This window comes from Bactrocera dorsalis, chromosome 5 (assembly GCF_023373825.1).
Source record: "Bactrocera dorsalis isolate Fly_Bdor chromosome 5, ASM2337382v1, whole genome shotgun sequence".
In the NCBI taxonomy this organism is placed as follows: Eukaryota; Metazoa; Arthropoda; class Insecta; order Diptera; family Tephritidae; genus Bactrocera; species Bactrocera dorsalis.
The window spans coordinates 8,896,406-8,921,665 of NC_064307.1; the positions used below are offsets into that span (position 1 = coordinate 8,896,406).

The 25,260-nt window shown below is 33.9% G+C and overlaps 4 protein-coding genes and 1 long non-coding RNA gene across 9 annotated transcripts; 3 read left to right on the forward strand and 2 right to left on the reverse strand.

The window, feature by feature from the left end:
• Window positions 1-1,974: 1,974 nt before the first annotated feature.
• On the forward strand, window positions 1,975-18,023 carry LOC105231339 (uncharacterized). Its single transcript, XM_011212594.3, has 6 exons — window positions 1,975-2,186; window positions 9,245-10,112; window positions 16,194-16,462; window positions 16,809-17,030; window positions 17,084-17,280; window positions 17,397-18,023. Exons 2-6 carry the CDS (start codon window positions 9,364-9,366, stop codon window positions 17,526-17,528), a joined length of 1,569 nt encoding a protein of 522 aa, XP_011210896.2. The 5' UTR covers window positions 1,975-2,186; window positions 9,245-9,363; the 3' UTR covers window positions 17,529-18,023.
• Window positions 18,024-18,155: 132 nt separating this feature from the next.
• LOC125778601 (uncharacterized) lies at window positions 18,156-19,243 on the reverse strand. The gene is made up of 2 exons (XR_007422809.1): window positions 18,936-19,243; window positions 18,156-18,203 (listed from the first exon to the last, which is right to left on the reverse strand). It is a non-coding gene; the product is annotated as an uncharacterized LOC125778601 (long non-coding RNA).
• A 144-nt stretch (window positions 19,244-19,387) lies between these two features.
• Window positions 19,388-20,786, forward strand: LOC105231340 (syntaxin-17). Its single transcript, XM_011212595.4, has 2 exons — window positions 19,388-19,848; window positions 19,912-20,786. Exons 1-2 carry the CDS (start codon window positions 19,533-19,535, stop codon window positions 20,502-20,504), a joined length of 909 nt encoding a protein of 302 aa, XP_011210897.2. The 5' UTR covers window positions 19,388-19,532; the 3' UTR covers window positions 20,505-20,786.
• On the reverse strand, window positions 20,775-21,562 carry LOC105231341 (protein LLP homolog). Its single transcript, XM_011212596.4, has 2 exons — window positions 21,257-21,562; window positions 20,775-21,190 (listed from the first exon to the last, which is right to left on the reverse strand). The coding sequence occupies exons 1-2, from the start codon at window positions 21,440-21,442 to the stop codon at window positions 20,936-20,938; spliced, it is 441 nt and encodes a 146-aa protein (XP_011210898.1). The 5' UTR covers window positions 21,443-21,562; the 3' UTR covers window positions 20,775-20,935.
• A 270-nt stretch (window positions 21,563-21,832) lies between these two features.
• On the forward strand, window positions 21,833-25,254 carry LOC105231342 (hypothetical protein). 5 transcript variants are annotated; one of them, XM_011212599.4, is made up of 5 exons: window positions 21,848-22,155; window positions 22,278-22,412; window positions 24,056-24,559; window positions 24,626-24,807; window positions 24,856-25,021. In XM_011212599.4, exons 1-5 carry the CDS (start codon window positions 22,038-22,040, stop codon window positions 24,886-24,888), a joined length of 972 nt encoding a protein of 323 aa, XP_011210901.1. In that variant the 5' UTR covers window positions 21,848-22,037; the 3' UTR covers window positions 24,889-25,021. The 5 variants fall into 5 exon arrangements, with proteins under 5 accessions (XP_011210902.2, XP_011210901.1, XP_011210899.1 ...); XM_011212597.4 differs by having other exon boundaries at window positions 21,850-22,155; window positions 24,878-25,254; XM_011212600.4 differs by lacking the exons at window positions 24,056-24,559; window positions 24,626-24,807; window positions 24,856-25,021 and adding exons at window positions 22,897-23,416; window positions 23,472-23,700 and having other exon boundaries at window positions 21,833-22,155.
• Window positions 25,255-25,260: the final 6 nt, after the last annotated feature.

The window sequence follows — 25,260 nt, forward strand, 5'->3', positions numbered from 1 at the left end:
GAATGATTCTACATAAAAAAGTGTCGGCACATATATGGAAAATATTGTTTTGAATCCGATTTTTTTAATTCTAATATTTTGTTAAACCTCCTTTGGCCTGAATAACTTTTTCTAAACGTCAACTCATGTTTCCTGTTAAGTTAGAGTTATATTTGCCCATTCTGTTCGTATGGCTTTAATGCTGAAATCTTCGGATTCTGAGTCACTGCAGCTATTTCTGACGTGGTGCGAATTTTTTTTTTGGGTGTTCAGATCTGTTCTCACGCTCTAAATTTCCGGTGTTGATGTAGTGTTTTATAATATTTCGCCCACTTGAATAAGGTATCTGCACTATATTCCCAATTTCACGATAAGATTTTTGCTGCACGTGCAAACTCATTATAACTTTACGAACTTCTATTAAAATTTCTGTACGACCGGTCATTTTGCTCACTTTATAATTAGTTAAATTTTTGCACCGCATAAAATGATTGAAAATTGAACAGCTTTAAAATAATTATGAGTAATAAGAAAAAATTAAAATAAAATTAAAATTAAAAAAATGTAAAACATATATTTGCCATAAGCTTAACTTACTCACAATTTATGCAGAACCTTCTTCATGAGCTTTTAGCCGTTTTTTACATGCGTTTCTTATGAAATATCGGATGGTTTTTTTTGCTTATTATAATATACATGTATGTATGTAAGCTTATAATACGTACTGCATCGAACAACTTTAAAATAATTGTTAGTAATAAGTCGAATGGAGCAAAAAATAAAAATAAAAAACATATATTTGCCACAAACTTAACTTACTCACAATTTATGCATAACCTCCTTCATGAGCGTTTTTAAGCTAATAATACGAATGACGTAATTGTCATTTCACTTTTGAATACATTTTTCAGCAAAGGCAACGCCTATGCCAAAACTTTTTTGATTCACTGTATAAACTATGTATAAATCAGACCTTTCATTGATTGAGTAGTGTTGCTGTATTTAGTCAAGTGCTTACGCGTTAATATGCCTATCAAATAGTTGACTATCAAATAATTGACTTATTTTTCTTGTACTTACATACAAGTCTTCTTCATTCAAAATTGTAAATGACAATGAACTGAATTGAAGTGAGAGCATATACATATGTATGTACATACGACTAAACAGTTTCTCTATTGTTTTAGGATATTATTGTAAAATTAACATGTATCTACTTATTTATTATTATTTTTGTTATGTTTTTGACAAAAATATTGTCCCTTTACTCCCACACGCACATCTATAAACTTACATATACAAGTATGTACTTGCATCTTAAGATGAGCTTGCAGAATCAGTTGGCTTCTCTTATCTTACGTTCATAAGTATTCGTTGTTGTAGAGTCCCAGCTAGCCATTACTCTCTTTTTATTGCCACAGCATCCAACCTGCAAAGGAAGAAATACCTACATACATATGTACGTATTTAAACTAGCAACTTAACACACCAGCAAAATAAGACGATAAGCTGAACTTAGCTTTGTCAGCATTTCATTGCTTCTGAAATAAAAATATAATAATTGAACTTACAATAAACGATTTGGGTGTAATACAAAACGGTGGGCATAGTAAAATATCTTGTCCAACCAGAGAACAGTGGCGACAACTACTGTGCAACGAGGAAGCTGCTGACACTTCTGTAGATACTCAGCTGAAGTTTATCTATTATATGGTATCATGTTTGCAGTAAACTAGAAAACTACGCAAATTCTCTTCTACAAGAATAACATGGGTAAATGACGTTGCAGAGAACGTAGCCAGAGAAAAATATAAACAAAACATCGAACAAAGAAAGTGAACATGACTCAATTAAACACGTTCTGACGAGCAGCAAGTTTGTCACAAAGCTGGTAAGTGAGTGCGCAGAGAACATGGAATCATCTCCTCGCATGCTGGTTAATCCGACGTAAGCGGAAGCGAATGTATTACGTCGAAGTTGCATCAAAGCAGAAGCCATTGAACGCGTTTGTTTAAAGTTTAAACAATTGGCAACGAGAGTTGGCGTCTGAGTGTAGAGATCAGTCGACTCGCGGCACAGCGACCAAGCGGACATAGAAGTTGCAACGTCGGAACCGCAACATTTAACAAATAAACGTGATATTGTTAATCGGGCGGTACGCCATAGTTGTTGCTTTCTAAAATTTTAGCATTCAGAAACGGATTTTGGTAAATATGTGATTGTATTGCTTCAAAGGAGTGGCAAGAAATAATTCATACATGTGCATAGTGAAGTGTCTTAAATACAAACAGAAATTGTGCAAAACTTAAACAATATCTGACGTACCGAATGAACTACAGTCCTTAAGAATAATATAATATACAGAAATGTATCCATCCCACTTTTGAAGGCGACTTAAGAAAAATTTGTAGGAGCAGCCATTGTTCTGTTATACTTGTGTTTATACATAGCTAAAGAAATAAATTAATTTGTTGCTTCGAAAATTGTCTTAAAAAGTGCCTCTGAATTGCCTCTCGGTTATTGCAGTGTTCAGTGTCTGCTCATTATGCAGATTTTCCATCTGTCTTCTTTCGAGTAGCACCAAGGCGATGTTTACCTTGTGCAGTAACAACAGCGATATAAATAATAAAATAAACAAGTTCAGTCGTCGAGTGGGCTCGGGCACGGTCTCCCTTTGGACGGAAACTTGTAATATGAACGTTCAGCAATATGCATGAATTTATGTATATAACTATATATGTACATATATGGAAACTAAATCTCGTAATTATATATAATCTAAATAAATTTGCTCTTATAATACGCATGTCGTCTTCATGCAGATGAAAACCATTTGCTTTAACTCCCGGAATTTTAATAAGCTGTCACAACACTGCGATCATTCTAGTTGAATCATAAGCATGTTTACATACATACATACATATTGTATAATACAATTATTAAGTCTTTTTAAAAAGTCGGATTTTTAATTCACCCATAACAACAATACATACATATCTGTTATTATTAAGTGTGAATTTACCCCAATTCCCTCTAAAACCCTAAAACCACAATTGAAGCGAAAATTCAGGAAACAACTTATGGTTTTAATAGCTGCTTAATCAGACATTTACTTACACAATGATTTGCATACTAACTGGACGTCTTTATATACATATTTTTATATATGGATATGTACATACTATATATAGTATATACCAGAAGAAACAATGTTATGTGCATACATTAATGATTTATGGCCTATCTTCCAAATTTACAGCCATTCTTAACGAATATACTATTAATAAGTAGGTCAGATGGGGAAATATTTTTAAATAATTATGAAAAATCGATATAGTTTTTACCTAATTTGGCACAAAGGCTTTATAAAGTATTGGTCATTTGTAGTATCAACCTCATCCTGGTTCTAAAATTTTGCATATTTTCGGTACATATATTTACCTTGATCTATATTTCCGGTCTTTTTATTGAATTACCTTTTGAAATAAATTTTATACCAATATTAAGAACCTTTTGTCCTAGAATTAAAGGGATGAGAATCTCTCCGGAACTTCGTAAATATCTCGGAAAATAACACTTTATTGTTGCCTACGAAAAAAGTTCATCAAAACATTATGCAGATATTTCATTTTCAAAATAGGTGTGGAGATTCAATAATGAATAAAAGTAAGAATATGAGCCAATCTGATTGTTGTATCTACTATACATAGCCACAAAAACATGAAACGGAAAAAAATTAATTGCTGTTAAAGTGACTCGACGTATGTCCGGCAATGTTTGACGATGTGCAGATTTTAATTGATTGTGTAGCGTGTTCACAAGGCAACAGTCGAGTAAATTGGTGCTTTTGTTTCTAGAGCTCGATTTAAATGAATTCAGCCGTTCGGTAAATAAGCTGGCTGGCTTTTCAGAGAATTTGTAGGAAAAGTGTCAAAAACTGAGAAAGTTCAATGAGACAAAAAATCAAAAACGACTGATTGAACCTTCGGCGAACGTATCATGGATGACTGAGTTCTTCTTTGTTCCCATTATAACAATGACAGATTCCGTAAGTTCTTCAAATGGCATTTGGCGTAGATTCGATTTTGCCTTTACATACTTCCGTAAAAATGCAGGCATACGCAAATAACAAACATATATGTACATATGTATGTATGTATGTATGTATATACAATATGTACCCTGCTGACCCTAATCAGTCGACTGTCCCATACGAGCAACTTGTATTTTTCATGCTGAAGTCCACTTAACACTTGTTTGTATCACCTAAAACTAATCGAGATAAATATACAAACTTAAAAATGATCTGAATGATAAGATGAGTTACATTTCGAGAGACTGTCTGTCCGTCCGTCGATTCGTGTAAGCGAAAGCTTGAATAAAGTTGAGATACCTTGATGAAGCTTACTACATAAGTAGGATCCTTGAAACCTAAGGGAGGTTAGTATTGCATATGGGCGTAATTGGACGAATGCAACATCCACAAAATGACGTTAAACAAAAACATATTTATAAAATAAAGCTGTAATTTGTTAGAGAGATAGCAGTGGTGAGGGTATATGTGGACTGAAAAGTTTTAAAAAGTGGTCATGGCTCAGCCACCCAATATGTTTAATGTACAGAAACTTTTAAAGCTATTTCAACAAAACCTCCTTTTACCGTGCGAAAGTGGGTGAAATCGGATTATAAGCACTCCCATTTTCCATATAAGGGTTATGGTGAAAACTATTTAAAGTGCGATAACTCACAAAAGAAATACGTCAAAAGCATAAAATTTCACAAAGAAAAGAGTTTCATAGGACGAAAGTGAAATCCTCTATCTCAGGAAGTTCTCGTTCAATTTCAACCCAATTCAGTGCAAAACATTATATTGGCATTACTATCCTAAATTCTATTTTATACCATATATGTATGTATGTATGTATATCAATCAATATGTGAATTATCTTATTTAAACTCAGGGATCATCTTTTCTGGTAAAAATATGCCTTTATGCCAAATATGGGTAAAATCGATTCAATACTTCCACTGGCCCCCATATACCCAATCAGCGGTATAACTTGTTCCTAAAATGGATCAAATTGAATAAATTAGTCCCAAATTCATTCACTTTATACTATACATATATAAATTGATCAATATGGGAGTTATATAATATAATACTAACTATAGCCTCATATACCCAACATAAGAATTTAAAACTTTCCTTTGGCTTTATATCGTATATATTTATGTATCTGTCAATATAAAAGATATCTTAGGAACATTAAGTGAACTTATACGTGGGCTGCTATATATATTTCTGGCCTAATAATGAAAATAGGCATATTTATCAACGAAAATGTTTTTTTTTTTTGTTGGATTTGGCTCGTCTTGGAAGACCCACACGGTCGATTGCTGTTTTGTTTCGGGCTCATACGCATAGATCCATGATTCGTCACCTGTGACGATCTTATAAACGTCTTTTGAAGCACCGCGACCGTATTTTTTCAGCATTTCTTTACACCAATCCACACGAGCCTTTCTTTGAGCGATTGTCAAATTGTGCGGGATCCAACGAGAACAAACCTTTTTTACGGCCAGGTGTTCATGCAATATCGAATGTATGCTGGTGGGAGAAATGCATAGGCATGCCTCTTTCTGAAGGTATGTATGTTACATGACGGTCTTGCATTATCAGTTCACGTACGGCATTGATGTTTTCTGGCACAACGCCTGTTTTTGGACGACCTTCACGGAATTCGTCTTTGAGCGAGCGTCGGCCACGATTAAATTCGTTGTAACAGTTTTTCACAGAGCTATAAGATGGTGCTTCATAGCCATACAAAGATTTTAGTTCATTGATGCACTCTTGTCGTGATAATCCACGTCGAAAGTTGTGAAAAATGATTCCACGAAAATGTTCACGAGTTGATTCCATTTTTTGGCCGAGATGATTTTTTTAATTTCCTGTAAATAAAACAATTCACGATTAAATGACAAAGGTTCTGAGTGATGTTATGCTAAAAAATGTTAAACTTTCCAATGGACATGTCAGATTGCACCTGGCAACACTTAGTGTTGCCTAGTCCAGAAGCCTATGTAATACAGAAATTCGTCAGTTTAATGCCAAAAGCAAAAAAAAAAACAGATATGTACTTATGTGAAATAGCTGACCGAATTAACCCTCGCATATACATATGTATGTACATATATACATATGTATGTATGTACTTGTATATAATGATTTTCAGTATTTTAGTAGACTCTGTGCCAAATACATATATCGGTCAATGTTTGAGTTGTCTTCCAAAAATGAAAATGAAGTTAAGTCGATCATTTGAATGCGATTGCGAGAGTATTAAATGTTCGGTTTCACCCGAACTTAGCTCTTCCTTACTTGCTTTCATTTCGAAATTTTTAACTGTAATCAAGGACTTTCTGATTACTTCGATTTCAATTAGGAATTTCTACTTGCAAAGTAGTTCATTTATGATAGTTCACACGGGGTACGTTGCGTGCATGCATACACATGTTATTACAAGAACATACATAAAGGGTGATTTTTTAAGAGCTTGATAACTTTTTAAAAAAAAAAAACGCATAAAATTTGCAAAATCTCATCGGTTCTTTATTTGAAACGTTAGATTGGTTCATGACATTTACTTTTTGAAGATAATTTCATTTAAATGTTGACCGCGGCTGCGTCTTAGGTGGTCCATTCGGAAAGTCCAATTTTGGGCAACTTTTTCGAGCATTTCGGCCGGAATAGCCCGAATTTCTTCGGAAATGTTGTCTTCCAAAGCTGGAATAGTTGCTGGCTTATTTCTGTAGACTTTAGACTTGACGTAGCCCCACAAAAAATAGTCTAAAGGCGTTAAATCGCATGATCTTGGTGGCCAACTTACGGGTCCATTTCTTGAGATGAATTGTTGTCCGAAGTTTTCCCTCAAAATGGCCATAGAATCGCGAGCTGTGTGGCATGTAGCGCCATCTTGTTGAAACCACATGTCAACCAAGTTCAGTTCTTCCATTTTTGGCAACAAAAAGTTTGTTAGCATCGAACGATAGCGATCGCCATTCACCGTAACGTTGCGTCCAACAGCATCTTTGAAAAAATACGGTCCAATGATTCCACCAGCGTACAAACCACACCAAACAGTGCATTTTTCGGGATGCATGGGCAGTTCTTGAACGGCTTCTGGTTGCTCTTCACCCCAAATGCGGCAATTTTGCTTATTTACGTAGCCATTCAACCAGAAATGAGCCTCATCGCTGAACAAAACACGCGCGCGAAACACATTTCGAACCGAACACTGATTTTGGTAATAAAATTCAATGATTTGCAAGCGTTGCTCGTTAGTAAGTCTATTCATGATGAAATGTCAAAGCATACTGAGCATCTTTCTCTTTGACACCATGTCTGAAATCCCACGTGATCTGTCAAATACTAATGCATGAAAATCCTAACCTCAAAAAATCAGTTATGTATGTACATTTCTACGTATGTATGTATGTACATGTGAGCAAACATTCACTTTTGTAGTTAATATAGTTATTGATTAACACTTATGAGCACATACCTACATACTTACATTCCAGCAGAGGAAGGGTCTGCTCGGTGTGGTGCTTAGGGACTTGTGTAATAATTTAACCATATGCGTGTAATATCACTTAATATTCTTTACAGTTCATTAGTCTCTGCCAGTGTCATTGACAGTTTGTATTTAAAATTAATTGCAATTTGAATAATTAAACCCATCGCCATCGAGATGGTGGGATCTTTGATCAAACAAAGTTTTCAGTTTGGAGAAATATTCACGATTCCTCCATCACTCGCGTAGTGTAATCCATACTTCAGCGACTGCTTCTTATTAATTGGCGCATATGGTTAATTCATTGTCTGACAGATGGTCAATAAATTGAAGGCACGTTCAGCAGCAAATGCTTCTTTTACTTACCATATTCATTATTATTATTGAGGCATGCTTAATAATAAAGTTTTATGTATGGAAGCAATTCCATAATATACCGAATGTATAAAGCTTTAGAAAAAATATTGTTTCTTACTGAGCACTACTTTGATACTGAACCCTGATCATATGTACATACATATGTACATGTATGTGTAAAACCTAGGAGTAAGTTTTAAGTAGTTTCTAAATTATTCTCTACCATATACATGTACGTATGTACATATACATACATACATATGTATATGGAATAGTCGCAATATTTTGGGATTCTGGTAGCATTTTAAGTAAAATCTAAGCGCATTTTCTCAATATCTGGTTGCCAGCCATTGGTCAGTTAAGCTCTGGTTATAAAAAAATGTTAATTACCGAAAGAAGGAGCCTTTTTTAAATTAACCAGAACTTATCTGATAATAAGGCATTGAAAAAACAGCTTTAAATCGTAAGCTGGAATTCATTTTTATATGCAAATTCTGTCAATAGTTGCAGAATTGTTCGATTTAAAATGAATACGAATATTTTAATTACATAACAAGAAATAATACAACAAAGCAAACCAATTTTTAAATTTATGTGAAGTTCTAGCTTTGCATCCGGCATCAATAAAATAAATATGCTACAAACTTCAGCTTTAAGTATCTTATACATACATACATAAGGAGACAAAGGCACAAATATTTATATATGTAATTACGTACATACATACGCTTAACATAATACATATGTACATACGCATGTCATATGAAAATTCCTGGAATTCATAATTCATAATTAAATGCATCAACGGATTCCTAAGCGCTAGAGAGGGTACGGATGAATGTTGCATACTTATACATACATATGTATGTATTTATGTTTGCATACTTCTATGGTATCTCGAATTAACGTCTAGCGATTTTCGCATTATTATGCTAAGCTCAATCATGCGATATGAAGATTTTGCTGTACGCCCATACGGATTATTTGGAAGAGATGATTCTGAAATTAAAATAAATAAATTATGAAAATAATATCATTCAAATATGCATATGTATGTGTATCTATCTATGAATATTTACATACCCACATACTTGAGTTAACGTACATACGCAATTTGATGTCCTCATTTCGTAGTATAGTATGGCAGGTATGGAATCGATAGTCGTGGGAATTCAAGGGTTTAATCCGACATTGATAAACTAATGTTAACGCCAAACGTTAAGCAAAAGTGGATTTTCAAGCACAATGAATTCATAAGAATTTTTTAAATAATCTCTGATATGCATTTTATTTCGGACAACTTACTTTTAAATATTTTCCCCATCACTTTTTAGGTCTTTCATATTTTTGGTTGAATTCTTAATATTTCATGGAAGTATTAAGTAAGATTAAAGCCAATTGCTGAATAAATATACGAAAGTTTAAATATTTACACATATGCACATATGATAAAATGGCAAAAATTGTGAATTGGGCAGTCATATCCGCGGTGCTTATTATATTCTCCAATGCCAATGTTTATGCAAAAGCCAGCATTACAGGGCAAAAAGACGCTGCTTCGCATCAATCACCGGAATCGACGATCCAGAGAAGTCGATATCATCACCCTCATCAACAGAAGTATCATAAATCACTTTTTGTACCTCAACAAGACGAACGACTGCAGCAAAGGATTCAGTTTCAACATCGACAAGTACAGCCCGAAATATTGTCCTCATTTGGCCCTAATGCTCAATTGGAACAGGTTTACAATAAAACAAGGTCGACGAGACTGCGTCGCTTAAGTTCAAGGAACTATTATAGCAATAATATTTCGCCACGTGGCGCTCGCAATCATCGAGTTAGTCCTGATTGGAAGTATCATGTCTACAATGCGAATAGCAACACGTTTGAAACGCCAAAAAGTTTTTCTTCGCCCAGTGCTGTAGCTGACAGTGGTGGAAAAGGCGACGACAACAGTGATGATGTGGAATTTATCGGTCCGAATGGAACTGGAATGACTAGTCCGGATTGGGTGAATACTCGACGAAGTTATGGTTTTGTACCTCTGCATACAACAGTCGCACCACCAACAATTCTTCCTCCTCCATTGGTGCCGGCTCGACGAGGTTATGTTACGGCAGCACCACCAAGCTCGGACCTGCCACATACTACCGATGAGCCAAACGAGACAAATACTATCGACTCAAAGGACATGGAAAAGTAAGTGAAATAATAATTGATTATAATTAATTTGCATTCATTATGATACCTTAAATACGTTACACTTTTTGTGGCAAAGCATATTTTGGCTCAAAAGCCACCTCCGGCATAAACACAAGGAGGGGGCAGCGATTGTCTATAATAAGTATATTCCTTCGGGGAGATATTGAAAGATGGTATCATTCTTAAGTCAGAGTTGCTTTATGTCAGGTGTACTACTAGTGAGAAATTTTATTTAATTTGTACTGGACGCAAACCAAGAGGATCTCTGTAATGTTTTCTGACGAATCAAAGTTTAGCCTTACTTGACCTGAGGGTTATCAAGCAAGACGTGTTGATCGGTTTGCAGAAAATCGGTTTTAATATAAGAATGCTCAGTGAACCTTGAACGAAATTTTATATCGGAAGGGGTGGTGCCTAGCTTATAACAGTTTTGTTCCCCTAAAGGTTGCATGTATAACCTAAAATTATTCGAGATGGCGTTATACATAAATATATAATCAGAATCACGAGACGAGTGGAAATTTAGGTGACTAACCTGTCCGTCCGCCCGTGTAAGCAGTAACAATTAAGATATTTTGATGGAATTCGCTGGATATGTTCTTGGTACGTAAGATGTTTGGTACCACTGCCACTCCCAAAAAAGTCGATAATCGTGTAACGAATAAAGTGCCATAACTCAAATTTGGCACTTGCGGTTTGAAAATAAAATTTTACACGCGAGGTCATAGGAGAAGATTCTATTAGAGCTGCTATCAAAATTTGTTTGGTCGTGGCATCGCCTGCATTTAACTGAAAACCCATATTTCGGGACCTGCGCGGCCCAACGCTTTTAGTTGACTTTTTATAGAAAATATCGGTCAATATGTGGGGTATATAATTGAAATGTCGGGAAAATCCTTTTCTGATCATAGTTTATCTGTGCGTTAAAAATAAGTAGAATCGGGACAATACATCTCTTAGACCCCATATACTTAGTATAAAGATCTTCGAACTGCGTTTCGCTGAGTGTAATTTTATTTAAATTTGACAACCTTCTTTAGACAGATTACGTGGTTATCCTTTCCATAGTTTCAAATCAAAACGTTATATGTATAAACTTTTGTAGTTTGCGAGATTGTATATTAAGCCTCTTAACAGGAGAATCCAACGCCTCTTGTCACACTAACCATTCGAAGCCGAAGAGTCGAACTTGTTTTGAAAATTAATTGGTGACTGCATTATAATTAAGATTTACCGGCCTATCTGCAACATAAACCTATTCATGACGTCAAGAATTACAAACACATGCACCAAATTTAAACCAATTTTAGCAAAGTTATCACTCGCACGGACATACTGAATGTATGAAAAACACACCTTGTTGCATAGTGTTTCAATAGTATAGTTTCACTTAACTAGCTCCTCATTAGTGCTAAGTCGTTGGCCCTCCGTTAATGACGAATATCTACGAAATAATTACCGCTTATATATAATAGGGGTATTCCCTTGCTCTTGCAAAACCCCTTGCACGGTGCGAGAATTGCATATATTTCCTCTTGGTGCACCGGCACAACAACAAACATGCAGAAAATTATTTGCAATGTCTGGAAAATATATCAGACCAAAACCCATGTATATTTGCGTGCAATGTCACGCAAAAATATAAATGCAACCCTGTTTTAGCTGTCATTTTACATAAAGACATATTACGTCGTTAAATTGTTGAGAAAGGTAAGTTTTAAATAGATTTTATAATTTTTATTTAAATTATAAAGATTTGTTACAGTTTTTTTTTGTTACAAATGTATGCAGAAAGTGCGCCAATTCACAATAGCCATGAATAATAGTCATTCACAATAAATTGACCGAATCAGCCGTTCATATATCACCAGATTCTGCAATGGGTGCCTTCGGGCCCTTTTATATTTAGGTATAGTATTTTTGCAATCTGCAATCTTGCAAGAGCAAGAGAATACCCCTAATATATTTTCCGAACATACGACACTTCAGTTATACACCCCCCAAATTCTCCTATTTACGGCACGAACTAAGTAAATCGCTAGTTATTTACATATCGCTCATTTGCTGCAAGGCCGGCGTAATTCAAAAAACGTGATTTTTGAGTTAATGCTGCAGAATTGTTCGTTATATCATACTTCATGTTGAGTGAAAAATTCATATGAATACCTCTTATATGCTCCGCTTGAGAAGAGGTGTAAGGTTGGAGTCAGTTGAAAACTTTAAACGCGTTTTCTGGCGAATCGATTTTTTTGACTTATGCCGGTCTTGCAGCAAATGAGCGATATGTACATATGTACATACATAGGTGCATTTATCATATAAATACATGCTTGTGCTTCAACGTCAAGAAGCATGAGAGTTTCTTAAATACTCCATACTTATGTATGTATATCGAATCAATGAATTACTTATTAAGGACGTTGTATAATCTAGATTAAAGCTATTGAAACCCTTCATAAAAATACTTGACCTTAAAGAGCAAATAACAACAAATAAATCCAAACTCCAAATGGGTTGTGATGGCGTCAAAAGTCTCTTCAATTTATTTTGAATAAAAATATAAAATATCAGAACACACATTACTCGACATACTAGTAGCTTTTGAAAAATATCCACAAGCAAATAATGCACTTATATTTAGGTGAAACTTGTTTCACATACATATGTACATAGATATGTATGTTGCTGGTATACCATATTTGTTAGTTACACTTTCGCAATACAATTCTTAGGTATACACATATCTACATACATATATAAATATATATTATATATGTATGTATATCTGGTAATGAAGCAATATATTGTAGTGGGATGACAATGCACTCAAACATAATTTTACATAATGAACTTTTAGCCCACCCCTTCCCGGAAGTTTACCAGAGTATCGTTCTTACTTATTCACCTGTCATAAGTAGTACCATCGTAGTTGTCTATCTTTCTGTACATTTTGAAGTAATATAAAAAAAAATGCTTGCACTCGACTTGTGACGTTAGTATTGAATAGATAAAAACTAGTATTTGATTGCACACGGAGATCAGAAAATTAAGACTCAAGGAGGCATTCAGTGATTTGTATTATAAGCTGCGGTAGTTTTACCAAATTACTTGAATTCAATCTCGGATCCATTCCAAAAAGTTTTTTATGTGAAAGTGGTGTCCCTTCGCTGCGAAGCAAAAGACATGTAGCCCACATTTTTTTGTGAATATGTACAAAAGATCATACCACGTTCGAAACAAAATCTATACTCAGCCAAACCAATATCAAAACTTGGTAAATTAGTTTTACTTTATAAGCATTAGTAAATTACTTCGATTCCGGAAATGTCGAGGTAGTTGGAAAATGTGTTAGAATGTCATTTTTGGAACTTTGGACTTTAGACAGTTAGATGACTAAAGTCGGTTGAACTGCATGTTAATGTTCAACTACTCTCAACTAGTATCTATTTAAGACCCCCATTGCGGAAGACTGGTGGTTTATAGTAGTTGCCAGAAAGCTACAGAAATTGGTCTACTTGAAAACGCATAGAACCACAATGAATTCTCATTTTCGGGAAGCGTTTGGAAAAAATTTGGCAGTATTGCTCAAATTTTAAAGCTAATTAATATTGATAATTTTTAACAATTTTGAAAATTGTTTATTAGCTTTATTAAGTACAAGTTTATAATTATTACATATTAATACATCACTTGACAATGTAAATCCTTAAAACATATTTCACAACAAAGAAGTGCTAAAGTAAATAGTTATTACTTGGAAAAAATTTTAATACATATGTATGTGTAAAGAGCACCGATTTTTTTTTTTTTTTTTTTAAGATCACTTTTAGTAATTTTATCAGCGTGATATGTTCATAAATAAATCGCAAAATAATGTACATACATAGATAAGCGGTCTTGAATCTTTCCTAATGTTGACAGTTAAGCTACAACCATTATAATAAGAGTTTATAGTATTTGATATTCACAAATGTCTACGGTATGTTTGATGAAATTTTCTTGTATCGAATTAGTTAATAAAATATTGGGATTTATGTATGTCAAAATTCTCTCTGCATGTCTTTTTCAGCAGTTTTCAAAATTGGCTCTCAGAACAGACATATGTTCGTTCCTCCTATTTTCGATTCAATATGTCGTTGTCATTATTATTGTCTAGAAGGGGAAGCTATAAAGAATTTTAAACTCCTCCGAGAGACGAAGTTCATAAGTATGTACATGTTAAGAATTAAGTTTTAGCTTACACTCATATTGCTATTTTTCATGTGCAAATGCACTATTGTAATTACCTATTTACACGATATAGTCGGATAAACTTATAAGTATTTTTATCCAAAATTTTAATGGCACTATTCATAATGTGAAAAGGTCAATGAACTATTGAAAAAATTCGTACATAAATATGCATGTGCACATATACTCGTACTTGTAGAAGTAAGGTGCTAAACTTTTCCATAAAATTTTCATATTTTCAATTTTCTTTGCATAAAAAATTGTAATAGGTATAAGAACAAAAATTTTTTAAGAAGTTTATATGTTCTTAAAAAATTTATATTAAATACCGTGAACGCCTTCCCAATATTGTGGTTTACAGCAAAAATAGCACTCGCAAAGATGGAGTGAGAGAATCAAGTGCCTTCGTATGTGCGATGGCTGAGACAAAATTGATCACTTAATCGTCTTGCAGCCGTTGCACCCGAGATGCTTTTAATTTGTCAAAGCGGCTGCCGCGAGTACTACATGTTTAGCTTCATGTATGTACATCGTCAAAATACATGTGCCGATTAGGCGAAAAGGGAATTTCGCGAATTTCCAATAGCAGGCGTTCGCATCTATACGTACATACTTATGTACATATATGGTAAAGAGTAACGCATGTGTGCGTTGTGATGAATCTGAAAAATGCATTCAAAATTTCAATTACCGTTGCATCCTAATTCTCTCTACCCAGACACAATTTGCAGATTATTTTCTCTATTTATCTGAAAAGTTTAAAGAAAATGAAAACAGTTTTTTAATATTCATATAAGTACTAGAAGATCTGGCCATGATTTGTTGTGTGTATGTTGCCCTTAAATATTATTAAAAATAAATATTTAATACAGTGCAAATGTTATTAACAAATAAAGACAAAACAAATAAATTATGAATGCAATAGTTATGTCAAATATCACACCGATTAATCAGTTGTACAGAATTAATGCATTGAAAAAACCATTAAGTACGCAATGGCGATAGCTAAATAATATCAACTCATATAGTACATTAATTCTAACAGGTTCATGAGTACGGTATTACGGTATTTTTGTAAATAATAAGTTCGGCTAAGAAGTTAGCATTTGATAATAAGCATTGTGGATTGCAGCGATATTCGGCAGGGTGAATATACAAATGTCAACTCTACACATACATACATATATATGTATTTAATGATTTGTATGTATGTGACTATAAATCAAAACTCGAAAGCATACATATGTATGTATGTATAATTTTTAGCGATGCAACAACTTTTTGTTTTTAGCAAGGTGCTATTTTTTAAAGATTGAATAACAGGTTTGCAGCAATATAAAATACGCGGAATGTGCGTGTATGTCCTCTTATGTAGTTAAAATTAAACTTCACTTCAACTTCACCGTAGAGCCTTCACATAATAGACCCTTTCATAACACACTCTCTGAATGCTCCCAACTTTCATTACTCCTAAAATTTTAATTAAGATGCACGTACTTACATATATGTATGTACATACATATGCATATCTTGTGAAGATACTTACATGCAAATGCATGCATACATGCATATATTAATAAGTATGTACACATGCATATGTGGATGAGGAACTACGTTAACAATTTTAATAGGGTGATGAATAATATTTGTTACTGATTTCACGGAGGATCACAAAAGGTCACAGATTTTGAAAAGTGGGAAAGGTTCTACCCACTACTGTGGTACTGATATGAGCTACCAAAATTACACTACCAAATTTGTTATCATAGAAAGTACATTGAGATTATGTCCGTCCCGATTATAAACATAAAATTGTCTTATACTAATGTAGATCAATTTCATTTGCAGACGACATATTTGTGTACAGCAACGCACCATCACCATGCCCGTAAAAACAACCGAAGTCTATGCAAGACCGATCTGGAAACATGTCAACACGCCTTGCAGCGCAGTTCAAGTGCAGACGCAACATCCAAATCAGATGTGTACCAGAGTTCAGCTGGTCCATGAGCAGGCTTTTCGCGATGTCATTCGCCATAAGGCATCGCAACAAGTTACATACGACTGCTGCAGCGGTTGGGAACGCGAATTTCCAAATTCAGATTCTTGTACAAAGCGTAAGCGATTGCCTTGTAATATATGTATGTATATACTATATGTATGTACATATGTACATTTAGATACATATGGTATATGTTAGATTAGAATGTTCGTATTTAGAACAAAATAATTAATTTAGCCGTGTTTGTTTGAAGTTCGTAGTGTTCTAAAATATTAAAAGGTGAAAGATACGTGATATACAGACATACTCGTATAGATGAAATATGATTGTGTTGATCTACTATCATAACCATCCCTAAGTTCTCACTGCTTGGATGTGCTTGAGTTTAGCCTTTTTTTTACATTAATTGTTCTATTTTATGCATTATTTTCAAGTTGTAATCTGTAATTTTCCTTTAACAGCCATTTGTAGCACTGGGTGCCAAAATGGTGGCTCTTGTACTGAACCTGATACGTGCACTTGCCCCGCAGGATTTACGGGGAAATATTGTGAACACGATATAAATGAATGTAAGGAAGAGAAGCCATGCGACCAGACCTGTGTCAACACAATTGGCTCATACTTTTGTGAATGCCGCAAAGGTTTCGTTTTACAATTGGATAAGCAAAGTTGCAAGAAAATCGGTAAGTTGTATGCCTAAATGGAGAAATATTTATACAACAGATATCTTCTAAAGGTTTGCAAGATGATGATGCTTTTGAAGCACGGGATTTGGAAAATGAAATCGAGTCAAGTGATAAGGATGTTAGTGCTCGTCTTCAGAAAATTGAGCGCTCGTTAGCTAATGAGAGGGTACATACAAATGAGTTGCAGAAATCACTTCAAGCTGCTCACAGTGTTGTTGATACTTTAAAGAGTCGCCTAAGTACTATAGTAAGTGTACTGCAACAGTACTAAAATATTTTTCATTTTTGGACGTTGTCTTGTTACATATGTTTATATAGTATATACATCTAGATAACGTATTTTTTTAACAATTTCAAATCTAGGAAAAGCAGCAGCAGGACATAAGCCGGTTACAGTCAAATCTGTACCAAACAGAGACCCGCACTAACAGGCTTGAGAGCATGCTAAATCTGTTAATGAAGTGCCGAAATGGACCTAACGCCAATTGTCCGTAGAAATCAAAGAACTAGACTGTATATGTAATTAAGTTAGCTCTAGCGTACTCGTATTTTAATGATTTTCTATTAAAAATGTGAAAACATTTTTCTCATAAATGATTTACATAATTTTGTTAGTTATCAATTTTCGACTTCATATGCATTTGACTTCAACCTATGATTCTTTAGACAATAATATTATACATAAGAGTGGTAAAATATTTGTAAATAAATATCTAAATAAAAGCTTGTATGATTGTAATATGTACATAAATAAGTAAACTTGCCATTTACAAATGACCAAATTGATAAATACTCGTGTATCCAAAAAACGATGGTTTAATGAACCCTATTGCATTTACTGACAATAAATAGTATACATACTTATAAATGAAAAACTGAAATATGCGAAAAATAAACGGTGTTCTTTTTATAATTTTTATTTAGTACCATATTTTGATCAAAAAGTCGTCCTCTTTGTGCGAAATAATCGTATGTTACGAAAATAAAATTTTACAGGAGATATTTTTTTTTGCTTTTTTCCATTCTGGTTTGGGCATTGATTCCAAAATTCATATGTACAACAATAGTCAACCAACGGAAGTAGAGCCCCCATCTATTGAAATGATTTGTGATTCATTCGAATGCGTGAATGAAATCTTACCATTAGTGGATTGATGCTAAAAGATAAGGCTAGAAAATTACAAAAAAAAAAATATTATACATTTTGGCTTTTGATCGGGTAAAATATTTTCTAAAGAAGAAGAATTTGTCAATAAAGACAATATTACTTATTGACAAAGCTCACTCTCATTTAACTGAAACAAAACTAAAACTTGAAAATGGAAACCACGCCCCTATCCCAACCGATGGATCAAAACAACAAAACTATATTACAGAAATAGTTTGCAATAGCAGCAAAATAAGCTGATTTGCTTTAATCAATGAGAAATTCAACGTTGAAAGTTTTTGTTACGCTCGTACTCTATTATCTACCACTTGGGGTCGAGTCAGCCAAGAAACTCTTGCTCATAGCTGGAAAAATATTTTAAGTTTTATGATAAATAAGTAGGACCCTGAATATACTTTCCATTAAGTATACTGAAAATAAAATGGGATGGCGAAATAAAATCTTCCATATAATAAAAATCAGTTCTTTAGAACTTGAGTCCTCAGGTAAAAATCATACGACATACCTAGAAAGCACTAGCAAAGCATTACTTTTATATATTTTTTTTTCAAAAATAAAAGCAAATGAATGTAGTGGCGGCGACGCTCAAAAAAACATCCACAGGTACTTATGTATGTTTGCATCTGAGATAAAAACATCTATGCTCTTTAGAGAGTGTCACTCATTATCGATTGCCCGATTGACTCTGGCATAGATATTTATGTACATATATTGGCTGATGTATGTAGCCTTACCTCTACCCCAAGTGCTGTAGATCAACGATCTCTGCATAAATTACGGTAATCTAGAAGAGGAAGGGATGGTCAGTTTGCGACTTCTTCCTTCTTATTTCTCATCAGCGCTATTTCCTTCATAGCCTGTAAAAAAAAGAAAAAAATAAAATAAAAGGTATGCCAGAATAAAAATTATGTCTGTTCCTTGGCAAAGTGTTGAAAGATGAGAATTAACCAACATTTGGCTTGGTTTACTTATTATGTAAACGTGCAACATGTAACGAAATGCTCTAATGAAACAAATGTCTGACGAAAAAGAATGCAAAGGTTCTATGAGAATCAGCCATTAAGCTTGTACTGAAAACGTATATTAACAGTCTGGTATTCTTGATAACATTTTTCATACTAATTGATATCAACCCTGCATAGCGAATAATGAAATGAAAACAAAATTGCAATACAAAAGAAAATAATTTTGACTTTATTTGTCATATCGAAATTACTACAATCCCAAATTCACTATTAAAGTTTAAAATCAATTCGAATTATTCTGAGAAGTATATCCGCGAACGCCATATTATGTTATAGCTTTTCTCAGATTTCAAATAGTTATAAACAATGGCTTTAAACGACAAAATACCTTTAAAACAGGCCGAAGTTTCTGTTCGACGTTTTAATGACCTCGCCATTCCACATCATTTGAGTCTCCTGAAAAATCATCGCAGCAATATCGAAAAAAGCCTAGCTTTGGGTGATTGGAATAAAATTAAGAAAGAGGAAATTAATGCAACACGTGTAATTAAACAAATTAAGAATCTGTTAATTGAGATGGATGCTCTACGAGAAAGGGTCCGTTCTGAAGACTTAGAACGTTTCGATATAATGATGGAAGATGGTAAAAACAAAGCTTTCCAAGGCATGAGTGAATATTTAGGTAAGCTAAATATAACAAAAACAGTATATTACTCTTACTCATACCACTGAAATTTTATTAAAGAGTTGAAATTAAAAGCACCGTCATATAATAAATACTCGGGCTCATTGGAAAATTATGAAGAGGAAGAAACTCTCCCTCCTGCAGAAATAGGACTAACCACAGCACATCACCAAGTAATTCCTCCGATAGAAACAAAGTATGAACAGCAAGAATATCAATTGCAACAAAGACAAGCTTGCTTGGATGAACTAGAAGAGTTGCAAAACGAGATTCGGGATCTTAATGGAATGTATCTTAATATGCATCAATTGGTTCAAGAACAAGGAAATGATGTTCGAATCATTGCTGATAACGCTGAAGAAGCCCTTGAAAATGTGCAAATTGGTGAGAGTAATTTGCGCAAAGCCCTTACATACAAAAAAGCAATGTATCCAGTGGTTGGCGCATTGATAGGCACTTGCGTAGGTGGCCCTATTGGTTTGGTAGCCGGTTTGAAAGCAGGTGGTCTGGCCGCTGTGGGCTGTGGAATACTTGGATTCACAGGTGGTTCCGTTTTGAAGAGCAACCCATCAATAAATCCCACAGTTATGCAAGGTAATATTGAAGAAGAAAGTTCACAAGAGCCTATAGAAATGGAAAGAACAGATGAATGACCCTCAGCGTCGGAAGAACAAACTAAATGCACAAAAGGGGGTTGCACTCAATTGGTATTACCCGTGGACACCAATAGACAATTAGATTCTGTAGCACAAGCTACAACAGGTGTGATATGTAGAGTACGTAGTTACTGTTCTATACAATGAAGACTTATTTATTTATATATGTATGTGCGAATTGTTTTTTTTTTACATTATAAAACTTTAATAGTTTATTTAATATGGACCAAAATAAAGCCTATATGTTAAAGTAATAAAGGTTCAAGCTTTCACAGGGGATTTAATATGTAATTTATTTCTAAAAACTTTGTTTCTTATATTCAAAATGTTTTATATATCCATAAATACATACTTCCTGTGAAACTAAAAACACATGTATATATATATATTATACCATACTCTATTAACTAAAGAAAATAATAATTATTTTACAACGGAACATTCGCAGTTGTCCAAGTCTGCTTAAAACGTTTTTTCATCGCGTGCGCCTTCTTTCGTATCCGTTTAGCTGTTTTCTTTGGTTTATACCATGGCGGGTATGAACCGTGCTGATCTTTCATAGTTTTACTATTGTAAACATGGACTTTTCCAGTTTTCTCGTTAACTTCTGTAAAGCTTTTACCTGGCTCTCGTCGCTCCTCCATCTCATGCTCCAATTCCTGTTCTTCACGAGATTTCTTCTCCTAAAAATTATGAACAATCATTACTGAAATACATTTCTTGAGGTTCGGTTTAGTATATCGTATTACTAGTTTTAATTCTTTTGCTGTTTTTACTGTGGCTACATCCGACACATCTTTCATAACTTCATTTCCTTCAGCGTCTATAAGACCCAATGTTTTCTTTAATCGAATGAGTTCCTTTGCTTCATAACGCGCTTTCTTGATCTTATTCATTTCATCGCGACGCTTACGGGAACGGTTTGTACGACCCATATTTTCTTATCGTTAGCAATCGCAAATGTTTTAATTATTTAAATGATTTTATTATTGTAAACCGAATATCCCAACATAAACACGTGTGATATTATTCGCAAAGATCGTATATATTTTTGACGTTCTCTCTTATATCAAAGATCAAAAGTTGAATAAAAAAGAACGTCAATCCTATCAGAGATGCCAAGCTTTCATTACAAACACACTAAATTATTTCAATGCCCATGACACCAACATATCTGTTGAAAAATTAATTAATTTCTAAAACAAAAATATGAATGATTGAATTTTGAAAAAAGTGTATCTGTAACAAGTTTTATATAATCAAATATTAATAACGAAACATAATGTTCTAACTTGTATAATAATGATCTGATTCGAGTTTCCTGCGCTACAGTCCACTTGTGGATCGATTCCTTTTCGATTGACGTTTGGTGTGGAATTTTATCCACAAAATAGAACATCGAAAGAAAGTAAAAAAATAAATAAAGTGAATCCTTCAGCCTGGAAGTTATATGAAGAGTATTTTGCAGGCAACAATATTTTGAATAGTGTTAATGAATTAACTCGGATATAGTCTTTTTAAGACAATAAAATGGTACTGCGTTCGGGAATAATAATTCCTTTTCAATTTCGTGACAGTAAGAAACTTCTAATGATTGGAGTGCCTGAAGAGAACCGCAATTTGAACATCTGGGACTTGAGAAATGTTGGTATGAAAAATGATTTGTTGATCATGTAAAAGAGGGTACATAAAGAAACATTTACCATAATTTCTATATAAATAAAAGTGCTTCTAAAGAAATATTAATATACACATATAAATCTATTTTAGTGAGAGCTGCATTTGGAATTTATAACTTTGAGTTTCGAAATAAAAAGATTGGATTCAACATACCAGATGAGCTGCTTTTGCATTATTTGGCGCAACGCCATGATCTAACCAATTTCGTTATAGAAATTGGACAAGGTGAGTAATAGCACCAGTGAATCCCAAAATTATTGCAATATATTATGGTATGAGTATTTAGTCGCTGATATCGCTAATGTACAAATTTGTTAGGTTTAACATATACTATTTAAGATAACGACATCTAAAAGTTTAGGAGCTAAAGGTTTACAAGCCGATAGATGCCCAAAACAAACATTTACATAATTATAGTTCATAATTGCTTTGAGATAGCACAAAGACGGTTCCCAAAATATTAATCCTTGCTGTTTACGTAGAGGAGACTGTCGTGAGATTAATTTTAGAATCCAATTAAGATTACGTTAAGAAAGAAATAAATGTATATGTGTATGTATGTAAATACGTTAAATTATAATTTTTTAGAAATGTTCAGTTTCAACAAATAATCATTAAAACTTCACGATCACCGTACTGCACTTGCCTCTAGTAAGTTCATAAACATGTTTACATTAAATCTAGTATCGTTAATATGCTCTTTTTCCAGCTAATCTAAATGACATACCAGATAATGGTATCGCTGACTCGTCTTCTGCAGAGAACTTTATTCCTACAGACATTTCCTTACAATTACATGAAAATATACACTTTGAAGAAGTTCGGAAACCAAAATATCGAGACACCTTTGATGGTAAAAATAATCAATTTACAGAAGTACCTATTTCCGATGGTCGAAAATTGTTTACAAGTGCTTCCGAAACTCCTAATAAAGAGACTGCTTGCCAAGGTTTTTCGGATCAATCTGAAGGATCTAAATTGCTGGGAATTACAGACGAGCAAACAATTACAAAATGTGACCCTAGTGATTATGAAATAGAAAAAACACAGACATTAAAGAAGCAATTGTTTGATATGGACCATGTACAAAATCAGCAAAACCAAGAACTTCATTTGTTTGGCCCAGGGCACCTTTTTGAAAATAAAGCCATCACTGACACCCACTTTAAGAAAATTAGTTACCAGCAACATCAATTTTCTTCATGTTCAATGAACCGCTTTAGAAGTAGGTAATTTTATTTGTATTGTACCAAGGAATTAATTCGATTGTGATTCTTTAAACAGGGAGAGGAGAGAGAATGTCCAAAGACCAAAAGGAAATGTATGTTAAATATTTCGAAGAAAACCCATGTATGCAGTCTCAACGACGCAACGACTCTTTGTTAGAATCCCATTGGAATAAATTGACTACAATCTTAAACAATATACCACAAGGAGCGGTAAAAAACGTGGAGGAATGGAAACAAACATTTGACGCTTGGCGGTACAGAGTTTTTATGTACTATCGCTACAATTACAAACTCTCTGGCTCCGTAACGCACAATGTGAAAAATTTCAAACCACTTACATCCACCGATCAACGAGCGTATTCAATGTGGACTAGTTACAAAACCACTCCTCCGCAACAATCAGATTAGCTGGACATATTCTGCAAATCGGAAATTGAACAGTCTAAATGCACTTATTGAATACCAAAGCAACCTATACACCCATAATGTACAATATCATAATTTATAAAAATAAAATTTCTAAAAAAATATAAGAACTCGACTATATATTTTTGTGGTGATACATGTACATCTAGATACTGTAAACTATGTTTTAAATATTGTATATACATACATTTTACTCTTCTATATACAATGCAGTTTATGATCCTTGCAAAGAAAACTTCACTACAATTGGTAATTGTTCAACATGCCGTTGTTCAGCGACACAAAAGTCGTCTTTGGAATTACATGATAACGCAGACACTCCCATTTACCATACAACTGTTGGTGGCCGTTCTAATGCCAGCGGAACAAGTTCACAAAACTCGCAGAATGCTGATGAAATCCCCACAATGAAAATTCGCATGCAGCATTCAAATATACCCGCTGCTGAAATAAGTCATATGGAAATAGAGCCGAAAATTGACTATGACTCGACAATTAATACGACTGGTTCCAACACTGAGGTGGACGGCTCTTCACCTCCCCCGTTACCGGTCCACCCAAAATCCAGTGTCTATATTGATGAAGAACATCATCAACAGCAGCAACAAGAACTACACTTGGAGCGTTTACAACATGAATATGCATTGCAACACCACCAACAACAACAACATTTCGAGGCTTTGATGCAAGAAAATACAACAGGAAATAGCTTTAGGCGTAAGTGTTAAGCACAAAAATATATGAAAAATAATTTGGTTGTGCAATATAATATTATGCTTTTAGAACGAAAGGAACGTATGTCGAAAAAACAAAAAGAAATATACGTTAACTTTATGGAGCAAAATCCCGTCATAAACGAACACCGCCGTAGTGATCCTATTTTGGATCAATATTGGGTAAAATTAGCAGATATTCTTAATACAGTGCCACAAGGGGCAGTAAAACATGTAGCAGAATGGAAACAGGTACAAGGAAATTTATTAATATATGGGCCTATGTCATTTTGTGATTAGTGTATTTTTTTGTATTCGTTAGACTTTCGATAATTGGCGTTATCGTGTGTTTTTATATGCCCGATACAATTCAAAAATCACAGGTACAGATGCCTTAAATCCAAAAAGCTTCAAGCCCTTCACACAAACAGATAAGCGCGCTTATCACTTTTGGATAAGAAACCCTGATACGGCACCACCTGATTTGGAAAAAATGCGAAATGTGTTCGTTAATCTAGAGGACACTCAACAAGAATAGTTAGGTAGCACTATAAATAAACTATACTAGCATAATTCATAATCCTATTTTTCAGTAAAACTTATAATTTTTGTCACAAAAATATAGCAAACATATACATATATAAGTTCATTGTGTAATAACTTAACGACAATATCAATACAAACATATATAAATGAAAACGTGTT